General features: G+C 39.8%; 1 protein-coding gene across 1 annotated transcript in view; it reads left to right on the forward strand.

The window, feature by feature from the left end:
* NSD1 (nuclear receptor binding SET domain protein 1) overlaps nt 1–12,524 on the forward strand; it is a 679,701-nt gene that overhangs the window by 274,718 nt on the left and 392,459 nt on the right. Inside the window, 1 exon segment of the mRNA XM_053719266.1 lies at nt 11,395–11,653. Within this exon segment, the coding sequence (XP_053575241.1) occupies nt 11,395–11,653 (259 nt within the window).

Raw genomic sequence — 12,524 nt, forward strand, 5'->3', positions numbered from 1 at the left:
GCCCTTTCTCCACCCAAATCCCGTTTCTCTGAAGCGGACTGCTTGGAGATTAAACGCTTGATTCTGTCTAAGCGCGGTTTCTCAGAGTCAGTAATTGAGACTATGATTCAGGCTCGTAAGCCTGTTACTAGGAAGATTTACCATAAGATATGGAGAAAATATCTTTATTGGTGTGAAATGAGTACAAGGGCTACTCTTGGAGTAGGGTTAGGATTCCAAGAATTTTGTCTCTTCTCCAGGAGGGTCTGGAGAAAGGGTTATCTGTTAGCATTTTGAAGGGTCAAATTTCGGCCTTATCTGTGCTGTTGCAAAAGCGTTTGGCAGATGTGCCAGATGTTCAATCTTTTTGTCAGGCCTTGGTCAGAATCAGGCCTGTGTTTAAAGCTGTTGCTCCACCTTGGAGTCTTAATCTTGTTCTTAAGGTTTTGTAGTGACGTCCGTTTGAGCCAATGCATTCTATAGATATTAAGTTACGATCTTGGAAGGTTTTGTTTCTGTTGGTTATTTCTTCTGCACGGAGGGTATCCGAACTTTCCGCCTTGCAGTTTGATTCTCCTTATCTTATCTTTCATGCAGATAAGGCAGTTCTTCACACTAAATTGGGATTCCTTCCCAAAGTAGTTTTTACTAAGAATATTAATCAGGAGATTGTTGTTCCTTCACTGTGTCCGAAGCCATCTTCGGATAAAGAACGTCTGTTACATAATTTGGACGTGGTCCGTGCTCTTAAGTTCTATTTTGAGGCGACTAAAGACTTTCGCAAGTCTTCTGCTCTTTGTTTGTTTGGGAAGAATAGAGGTCAGAAAGCTACTGCTTCTACTCTTGCTTTTTGGTTGGCATGGCATATGAGTCTGCTGGGAAGCAGCGTCCGGAGAGAATTAAGGCTCTCCATCAGGGCCATAGCCTCTTCTTGGGCTTTCAAAAATGAAGTTTCTATGGATAAAATTTGCAAGACTACAACTTGGTCTTCTTTACATACTTTTTCCAAATTTTACAGATTTGATACTTTTGCCTCGGCTGAGGCTGGTTTTGGGAGAAAGGTTCTTCAAGCGGTGGTGCCTTCCGTTTAGGCATGCTGGTTCTTATCCCTCCCTTTGCATCTGTGTCCTCTAGCTTGGGTCTTGGTTCCCAACAGAAATTTAAGATGAACCCGTGGACTCACCATATCTTTAGAAGAAAACATAATTTATGCTTACCTGATAAATTTCTTCAAGATATGGTGAGTCCACTGACCCACCCTTTTTATTTTTTATCTTTTAAAGCGTTTTTGACTAAACCTCAGACACCTCCGCACCTGTTGTTGCTTTCCTTTCTCCATTTACTTTTGGTCGAATTACTGGGGTTTATGGGTAGGGAAGTGATACTTAAAGGACCAGTAAACACAGTAGATTTGCATAATCAACAAGGCAATACAAAAGCATTTACTCTGAATTTCAAATGAGTAGATTTTGTTTATCACAAATTTCAAAGTTATGTATATTTCCACTCCCCCTGTACCATGTGATAGCAATCAGCCAATTATAAATGCATATACATATAGTCTGTGAATTCTTGCACATGCTCAGTAGGAGCTGGTGACTCAAAAAGTGTAAATATAAAAGAATGTGCACTTTTTTTTAATGGAAGTAAATTAGAAAGTTGTTTTAAAATTACGTGCTGTATCTGAATCATGAAAATTTAAAGTGATGGTCATTTTGATGAATTAGTGCCCGGTTTTTAATAAACCTGTTAAAAACAAGGGTACTTTAATTAATCAAAATTGACATTTCACTGTTTTCTTCAAAAACTTACCTTTTAATCCTGGCAGCCGCTCCAGCACTTCCTCCGCCCATCACAAGCAGTCTTCTCGGGTCCAAGATGACGAATCCGGCTTCCTCCAATCACAGCGTTGCATCAGGCCAAGATTCCCCCGGGGGGAAGCTGTGATTGGAGGAAGCCTGATTCATCATTTCTGTCGTCTGCAGAGGCTTTCGACAGCCGAGGGAATCGCTGGAGCTGCTGCAAGGATTAAAAGGTAAGTTTTTGAAGTAAACAGTGAAATGTCAATTTTGATGAATTAAAGTGCCCTTGTTTTTAATAGGTTTATTATAAACCAGGCACTAATTCATCAAAGTGGACCTTCACTTTTAATTTGACCCGAGTAGTGTCCCTTTAACCGTTTTACTGTGGTGCTCTTTGCCTCCTCCTGCTGGCGAGGAGTGATATTCCCAACAGTAATTAAGATGAATCTGTCAATTTTTTACCATATCTTGAAGAAATAAATTTCAGGTAAGCATACATTTGTTTTTTCTTGCTCGCAGCATTCTATTTTTATTCCTTGTATCTTACATTTTCTTCATGATGGCTTAGATAAGGCCTTATCGGCCAGCACTCTAAAGGGTCATATTTCAGCCCTTTCAGATGTATTTCACAGGAAACTTGCCCGCCTTCCTAATATTAAGGAGCTTTTTTAGGCCTTAATTAGAATCAGAACAGTCATCAGGCCTATAGCCCCACCTTGTAGTTTTAATTTAGTACTAAAAATTCTGTAATATCTGCCCTTTGAACCAATTCACAGGTTGTATATTCAGTTGTTATCTTGTAAAGTTTTATTTTTAGCTATTTCCTCAGCTTGGAGAGTATCGGAATAGTCGACTCTTTTGTGATTCTCCATATTTACTATGTCATCAGGATAAGGCTTATTTGGAGACTACATAAAACCAGACTAGCCATGGTCATAAAGTACTCTATTTTGCAACTGTTACCAGTTAAAGCCAATTAGGCACAGATATATAACAGAATTAGCCTTGAGAAGTCAGTGGGGTGCGTTTTAAGTTCTGAGAATTAGAAATTGCTCAATTTCCATAGCAAAATAAATAATTTTAAATAGAAATCTTAAAGTGGTTACTGTCCCTTTTAAACTTGGAAACCAGGTAATGAGAATTACACCCTCACTTAGATGTATTAAAAATATATTTTTAATAGATTACACAATTCAATATAAAAATAAATACATGACACAAACCCTATCATAATGTAACTCAATGTCTTGATATACATAATTTCTGACCTTTAAAAAAACACTAAGAATGATACATAACATACATATGCTGCTTATCTGTATAAGTAAACATCTTATGTCATGATCACATTCTAAATAATAAAATATTAATGTCATCCTGCTACAAACCACCATACACAAATGAGAGAGAAAATATAAGACATTATTGCATTTAAAGTATGATAATGTGGGTAGTTTTGATTTTGCTGCACCTACCCAATAAGGGGATTGCTGTGGTTAAACATTATTATATACAGATATTGTATATCTAATTTACTTACCCAGAGTTCTCTAGTGCAGTGATTTGCAACCTTTTTTTGCCGTGGCACACTTTTTTACATAAAAAAATCCTGTGGCACACCACCATCCCAAAATTTTACAAAATCACACATTGTAGCCTAATACAGGATATATATATATATACAGTGTGTGTGTATATATATATATATATATATATATATATATATATATATATATATATATATATATGTATATATATGTATATATATATATATATGTATATATATGCACACTGTACTGTGCTGTCATGCCATGCCTCCTACAAACTATACATTACATATTGACATTCATTCACAAACAATCATAATGATTGTCTGTGAATGAATGTCAATGTCATGGTTGTAAATGATGCCTGATGAGCCTGTCGCATACCGCCCAATATTTCAAAATTTGAAAGAGGGACACCCCTGCACTGTTGTCAGTCTGCCGCGGCACACCTGATGATCTCTCACGGCACACTAGTGTGCCACGGCACAGTGGTTGAAAAACACTGCTCTAGTGCATTGGTAACAATGTATACGGAGTACTTCTGGGGAAAAGCATGTGGGGACAGTTGCCTTATGTGCTAATTGTCTATATCTATCTATATATCTATATCTGTTTCTCTGATTTTACTATTTATAGGTATGTGTTTAAACAAACATTTTTGTTTTATTCTATAAACTGACAACATTTCTCCCAAATACAAATATTTGTCATTTAGAGCATTTATTTTCAGAAAATGTCAACTGGTCAAAATAACAAAGATGCAGTGTTTTCATACCTGAAATAATGCAAAGAAAACAAGTCCATATTTTTTTTTTCTTTAACACAATACTAATGTTTTAACTTGACAGGAGTTCAGAAATCAATATTTGGTGGCAGACAAATATCCTGGAAAAAACATGCTTCCTTCTGCTCTGACATCTCTAAAGATTGTTTTTTCTAGCAGGACAATGCTCCATGCCACACAGCCAGGTCAATCAAGGTGTGGATGGAGGACCACCAGATCAAGACCCTGTCATGGCCAGCTCAATCTCCAGCCCTGAACCCCACTGAAAACCTTTGGAATGCGATCAAGAGGAAGATGGATGGTCACAAGCCATGAAACAAAGCTGAGCTGCTTGAAGTTTTGTACTAGGAGTGACATAAGGTCACCCAACAGCAATGTTTAAGTCTAGTGGAGAGCACACCAAGATGCACGAAAGCTCTGATTGATAATCGGGGTTATTCCACCAAATATTGATTTCTCAACTCTTGCTATGTTAAAACAGTAGTATTGTGTTGTTTAAAAAGGAATATAAACTTGTTTTCTCTTGTTAAGTGTAGTCAGTCCACGGGTCATCCATTACTTATGGGATTATATCTCTTCCCCAACAGGAAGTTGCAAGAGGATCACCCAAGCAGAGCTGCTATATAGCTCCTCCCCTCACATGTCATAGCCAGTCATTCTCTTGCAACCTAACTAAAGATAGGTCGTTGTGAGAGGGCTGTGATGTTTTTAAACTTAGTTTATTTCTTCAATCAAAAGTTTGTTATTTTAAATGGCACCGGAGTGTGCTGTTTGTTCTCAGGCAGCATTAGAAGAAGAATCTGCCTGCGTTTTCTATGATCTTAGCAGACGTAACTAAGATCCACTGGCTGTTCTCATACATTCTGAGGAGTGAGGTAACTTCAGAAAAGGGGAATAGCATGCAGGGCCCCCCTGCAAACGAGGTATGTGCAGTAAATTATTTTTCTAAGGAATGGAATTGACTGAGAAAATACTGCTAATACCAATGTAATGTAAGTTCAGCCTTAAATGCAGTGGTAGCGACTGGTATTAGGCTGATGAGTGTGTGTACACTGAAGTATTTTTCTAGGGAATGGAATTTGACTCAGAAAATACTGTTAATACTGAAGTAATGTATGAGCCTTCACTGCAGTAAATGCGACTGGTAGCAGGCTTATTAATAACACTTCATAGCTTTTAAAATATATGTTCAAAACGTTTACTAGCATGTTAATCGTTTTTTGTGAGGTACTTGGTGATAAAACTTATTGGGGCATGATTTTACCACATGGCTATCTTTGTTTTCTGCATAGAAACAGTTTACTGAGCTTCCCCACTGTTGTACTATGAGTGGGAGGGGCCTATTTTAGCGCTTTTTTTGCACAGTAAAATTTCAGTCACAATCTTCCTACTTCATCCTCCATGATACAGGACGTCTCTAGAGAGCTCAGGGGTCTTCAAAATTCGTTTTGAGGGAGGTAATCAGTCACAGCAGACCTGTGACAGTGTGTTTGACTGTGATAAAAACGTTAATTATATAATTGTTATCCGTTTTTGGTTATTAAGGGGTTAATCATCCATTTGCAAGTGGGTGCAATGCTCTGCTAACTTAATACATTTACTGTGAAAATTTGGTTGCTATAACTAATTTGGTTCATTGTTATTTCAACTAACAGCTTTTTGTGCTTCTTAAAGGCGCAGTAGCGTTTTTTATATTGCTTGTAAATTTATTGAAAGTTTTTCCAAGCTTGCTAGTCTCATTGCTAGTCTGTTTAAACATGTCTGACACAGATGAATCTCTTTGTTCACTATGTTTAAAGGCCAATGTGGAGCCCAATAGAAATTTGTATACTAATTGCATTGATGTCACTTTAAATAAAAGTCAATCTTTACATGTAAAGAAATTATCACCAGACAACGAGGGAGAAGTTATGCCGACTAACTCTCCTCACGTGTCAGTACCTTCGCCTCCCACTCAGGAGGTGCGTGATATTGTGGCGCCAACAAGGAGGCCCATACAAATCACTTTGCAAGACATGGCTACTGTTATGACAGAAGTATTATCTAAATTGCCAGAATTAAGAGGCAAGCGCGATTGCTCTGGGTTAAGGACAGAGCGCGCTGATGATGGGAGAGCCATGTCCGATACTGCGTCACAATTTGCAGAACATGAGGACGGAGAGCTTCATTCTGTGGGTGACGGATCTGATCCAGGAAGACTGGATTCAGAGATTTCTAATTTTAAATTTAAGCTTGAGAACCTCCGCGTATTGCTAGGGGAGGTATTAGCGGCTCTGAATGATTGTAACACGGTTGCAATTCCAGAGAAATTATGTAGGCTGGATAAATACTATGCGGTACCGGTGTGTACTGACGTTTTTCCTATACCTAAGAGGCTTACAGAAATTATTAGCAAGGAGTGGGATAGACCCGGTGTGCCTTTTTCCCCCCCTCCTATATTTAGGAAAATGTTTCCAATAGATGCCACCACACGGGACTTATGGCAGACGGTCCCTAAGGTGGAGGGAGCAGTTTCTACTTTGGCTAAGCGTACCACTATCCCGGTGGAGGATAGTTGTGCCTTTTTAGATCCAATGGATAAAAAATTAGAAGGTTGCCTTAAGAAAATGTTTGTTCAACAAGGTTTTATCTTACAGCCCCTTGCATGCATTGCGCCTGTCACTGCTGCGGCGGCATTCTTGTTTGAGTCTCTGGAGGAGGCCATTCGCACAGCTCCATTGGATGAAATTATGAACAAGCTTAAAGCACTTAAGCTAGCTAACGCATTTGTTTCTGATGCCGTCGTACATTTAACCAAACTTACGGCTAAGAACTCCGGATTCGCCATCCAAGCGCAGAGCGCTGTGGCTTAAATCCTGGTCAGCTGATGTGACTTCTAAATCTAAATTGCTTAATATTCCTTTCAAAGGGCAGACCTTATTCGGCCCCGGCTTGAAAGAAATTATCGCTGACATTACGGGAGGTAAGGGCCCTGCTCTGCCTCAGGACAGGGCCAAATGAAAGGCCAAACAGTCTAATTTTCGTGCCTTTCGTAACCTCAAGGCAGGAGCAGCATCAACTTCCTCCGCTCCAAAACAGGAAGGAGCTGTTGCTCGTTACAGACAGGGCTGGAAAGCTAACCAGTCCTGGAACAAGGGCAAGCAGGCCAGAAAACCTGCTGCTGCCCCTAAGACAGCATGAAGAGAGGACCCCCTATCCGGAAACGGATCTAGTGGGGGGCAGACTTTCTCTCTTTGTCCAGGCTTGGGCAAGAGATGTCCAGGATCCCTGGGCGTTGGAGATCATATCTCAGGGATATCTTCTGGACTTCAAAGCTTCTCCTCCACAAGGGAGATTTCATCTTTCAAGGTTATCAGCAAACCAAATAAAGAAAGAGGCGTTTCTACGCTGTGTACAAGACCTCTTACTAATGGGGGTGATCCACCCAGTTCCGCGGACGGAACACGGGCAAGGATTCTATTCAAATCTATTTGTGGTTCCCAAGAAAGAGGGAACCTTCAGACCAATCTTGGACTTAAAGATCCTAAACAAATTCCTAAGAGTTCCATCATTCAAAATGGAAACTATTCGAACCATCCTACCCATGATCCAAGAGGGTCAGTACATGACCACAGTGGACTTAAAGGATGCCTACCTTCACATACCGATTCACAAGGATCATTATCGGTACCTAAGATTTGCCTTCCTAGACAGGCATTACCAGTTTGTAGCTCTTCCCTTTGGGTTAGCTACGGCTCCAAGAATCTTTACAAAGGTTCTGGGCTCACTTCTGGCGGTACTAAGACCGCGAGGCATAGCGGTGGCTCCGTACCTAGACGACATTCTGATACAAGCGTCAAGTTTGCAAACTGCCAAGTCTCATACAGAGATAGTTCTGGCATTTCTGAGGTCGCATGGGTGGAAGGTGAACGTGGAAAAGAGTTCTCTATTACCACTCACAAGGGTTCCCTTCCTAGGGACTCTTATAGATTCTGTAGAGATAAAAATTTACCTGACGGAGGCCAGGTTATCAAAACTTCTAAATGCTTGCCGTGCCCTTCATTTCATTCCACACCCGTCAGTAGCTCAGTGCATGGAAGTAATCGGCTTAATGGTAGCGGCAATGGACATAGTACCATTTGCGCGCCTGCATCTCAGACCGCTGCAATTGTGCATGCTAAGTCAGTGGAATGGGGATTACTCAGATTTGTCCCCTCTACTAAATCTGGATCAAGAGACCAGAGATTCTCTTCTATGGTGGCTTTCTCGGCCCCACCTGTCCAAGGGGATGACCTTTCGCAGGCCAGATTGGACGATTGTAACAACAGACGCCAGCCTTCTAGGTTGGGGCGCAGTCTGGAATTCCCTGAAGGCTCGGGGATCATGGACTCAAAAGGAGAAACTCCTCCCAATAAATATTCTGGAGTTAAGAGCGATATTCAATGCTCTTCTAGCTTGGCCTCAGTTAGCAACTCTGAGGTTTATCAGATTTCAGTCGGACAACATCACGACTGTGGCTTACATGCCACCTGTCGGCGATCTACATCCCAGGCGTGGAGAACTGGGAGGCGGATTTTCTAAGTCGCCAGACTTTTCATCCGGGGGAGTGGGAACTTCATCCGGAGGTCTTCGCCCAACTGATTCATCGTTGGGGCAAACCAGATCTGGATCTCATGGCGTCTCGCCAGAACGCCAAGCTTCCTTGTTACGGATCCAGGTCCAGGGACCCGGGAGCGGTGCTGATAGATGCTCTGACAGCCCCTTGGGTCTTCAACATGGCTTATGTGTTTCCACCATTTCCGATGCTTCCTCGACTGATTGCCAAGATCAAACAGGAGAGAGCATCGGTGATTCTGATAGCGCCTGCGTGGCCACGCAGGACCTGGTATGCAGACCTAGTGGACATGTCGTCCTGTCCACCATGGTCTCTGCCTCTGAGGCATGACCTTCTAATTCAGGGTCCTTTCAAACATCCAAATCTAATTTCTCTGAGGCTGACTGCATGGAGATTGAACGCTTGATTCTATCAAAGCGTGGCTTCTCGGAGTCGGTTATTGATACCTTAAAGGGACACTGTACCCAAAAAAATTCTTTCGTGATTCAGATTGAGCATGCAATTTTAAGCAACTTTCTAATTTACTCCTATTATCAATTTTTATTCGTTCTCTTGCTATCATTATTTGAAAAAGAAGGCATCTAAGCTTTTTTTTTGTTTCAGTACTCTGGACAGCAAGTTTTTATTGGTGGATTAATTTATCCACCAATCAGCAAGGACAACCCAGGTTGTTCACCAAAAATGGGCCGGCATCTAAACTTACATTCTTGCATTTCAAATAAAGATACCAAGAGAATGAAGACAATTTGATAATAGGAGTAAATTAGAAAGTTGGTTAAAATTTCATGCTCAATCTGAATCACAAAAGAAAATTTTTGGTTACAGTGTCCCTTTAATACAGGCTAGGAAACCTGTTACCAGAAGAATTTACCATAAGATATGGCGTAAATATTTATATTGGTGCGAATCCAAGAGTTACTCATGGAGTAAGTTTAGGATTCCTAGGATATTGTCTTTTCTACTAGAGGGTTTAGAAAAGGGCTTATCCGCTAGTTCGTTAAAGGGACAGATTTCTGCTCTGTCTATTCTTCTACACAAGCGTCTGGCAGAAGTTCCAGACGTTCAGGCTTTTTGTCAGGCTTTGGCTAGGATTAAGCCTGTGTTTAAGACTGTTGCTCCGCCGTGGAGCTTAAACTTAGTTCTTAACGTTCTGCAGGGCGTTCCATTTGAACCCCTTCATTCCATTGATATCAAGCTGTTATCTTGGAAAGTTCTGTTTTTGATGGCTATTTCCTCGGCTCGAAGAGTCTCTGAGTTATCTGCCTTACATTGTGATTCTCCTTATCTGATTTTTCATTCAGACAAGGTAGTTCTGCATACTAAACCTGGGTTCTTACCTAAGGTAGTTTCTAACAGGAATATCAATCAAGAGATTGTTGTTCCATCATTGTTTCCTAACCCTTCTTCAAAGAAGGAACGACTTTTGCATAATCTGGACGTAGTCCGTGCCCTGAAGTTCTATTTGCAGGCAACTAAAGATTTTCGTCAAACTTCTTCCCTGTTTGTCGTTTACTCTGGACAGAGGAGAGGTCAAAAGGCTTCGGCTACCTCTCTCTCCTTTTGGCTTCGTAGCATAATACGTTTAGCCTATGAGACTGCTGGACAGCAGCCTCCTGAAAGAATTACAGCTCATTCTACTAGAGCTGTGGCTTCCACCTGGGCCTTTAAAAATGAGGCCTCTGTTGAACAGATTTGCAAGGCTGCAACTTGGTCTTCACTTCACACTTTTTCAAAATTTTACAAATTTGACACTTTTGCTTCTTCGGAGGCTATTTTTGGGAGAAAGGTACTTCAGGCAGTGGTTCCCTCAGTTTAAAGTTCCTGCCTTGTCCCTCCCTTCATCCGTGTACTTTGGCTTTGGTATTGGTATCCCATAAGTAATGGATGACCCGTGGACTGACTACACTTAACAAGAGAAAACATAATTTATGCTTACCTGATAAATTTATTTCTCTTGTAGTGTAGTCAGTCCACGGCCCGCCCTGTCTTTTAAGGCAGATCTAAATTTTAATTAAACTCCAGTCACCACTGCACCCTATGGTTTCTCCTTTCTCGTCTGGTTTTGTTCGAATGACTGGTTATGACATGTGAGGGGAGGAGCTATATAGCAGCTCTGTTTGGGTGATCCTCTTGCAACTTCCTGTTGGGGAAGAGATATAATCCCATAAGTAATGGATGACCCGTGGACTGACTACACTACAAGAGAAATAAATTTATCAGGTAAGCATCAATTATGTTTTCTTTGCATATATATAATCTGTTCGTTGAACCACCTGGTTGATTTTCCTGAACGCCCAGCTAAAATTTTAGCCAATATTAAGCTAAAAGTAGCTAATATTAAAAATGTTTAATTGTTATTGCACAAATTATCATTAAATTTGTTACATTATGCAATTAATTTGTGCTTTGGATAGCTGAACATGATATAATCTCTGAAAATATTACACTTCTCACACCCAGCTACTTCATATCTTCCAGTAAAGTATGCATTTCTATTAAGTTTCAATTTATTTAACAGCTCATGTAAAAATATTTTGTTTGAGACATTTTATTAACAACAATAGAATATATGCTAGGTACCGCATAAGATGTTAGCATAAGCAATAATAACTGGAATGGTGTTATATGTCATATTTATTATGTCATATTCCTATGTCATATTTATGCTTTTTTTTTTTTTTTTTGCAGAATGAAGTAAATAACATGACTGTATCTCCAGTGCATCCAAATAATTCTGAGTGTCCCACTGTTGGAAATGATATTCATGAACCCTCTCCTACAGCTTTACATGTTGCTGTTTCTTCAACGGTGACAACAGCATCGCAGGAACCTGTATGTGACTTGTCTGAGAAGAGTTTGCAAAATCCTACTTTAACTCCAGTGTTGCCCTCTTGCAATTCTGCTGATCCATCTGTAGCCTCAGTTCAAACTTTGGAATTAAAAACAGGTATATATCCAGAGATATTGCAGTGTCCTTTTTATTAATCTTCCCCCAGGGCATGTGACATGGGTTTTACTCAATACTTTTATTTGTTCCAAGAAGGAAGGTTTATTAACTCTATGTAGGATGTATTGAAACCCAATTGGCATGTGATGAATGGAATCATTTCAGTCTTTTATTAGGACCTCGTAACCAAAACTACTTTGTTCAATCTTTATAGATCCCTTGTTTTTTTATCATAAAAAATCTTTTCAGGTAAACTGACAATAATACCTTTTTTAAAATGCATATCCATTTAACAAAAGCAATGATAAAACTATGTTTTTAAGCAAAAATATATCTACGCCCATTTTAAAATCAATGGTTATATTTATAGTCACTACTTTCCACAGTTTGGCTTTGCTTATGGTGAAAAGCAAAAAAAATATATATTTTAGTTTCTAGAAATTAAATCTATGCTTTGCTCTAGCTTTTAAAGGGATATCAAATAGTGCTTCTTTAATAAAGATAAATAATAATAATAATAAAAAAGTTAAATCCAAGTAAACATAAAAATAAACAGATTTTGTTAAAAAAAACAGCAAACAAATTTTACTTGTTTTCTCGTAAAAACAGAATTTATGTTTACCTGATAAATTACTTTCTCCAACGGTGTGTCCGGTCCACGGTGTCATCCATTACTTGTGGGATATTCTCCTCCCCCACACGGAAAGGCAAGGAGAGCACACAGCAAGAGCTGTCCATATAGTCCCTCCCAGGCTCCGCCCCCCCAGTCATTCGACCGACGGTTAGGAGAAAAAAAGGAGAAACTATAGGGTGCCGTGGTGACTGTAGTGTATAGAGAAAGAAATTCTTCAAACCTGATTAAAAAACCAGG

This window comes from Bombina bombina, chromosome 6 (assembly GCF_027579735.1).
Source record: "Bombina bombina isolate aBomBom1 chromosome 6, aBomBom1.pri, whole genome shotgun sequence".
In the NCBI taxonomy this organism is placed as follows: domain Eukaryota; kingdom Metazoa; phylum Chordata; class Amphibia; order Anura; family Bombinatoridae; genus Bombina; species Bombina bombina.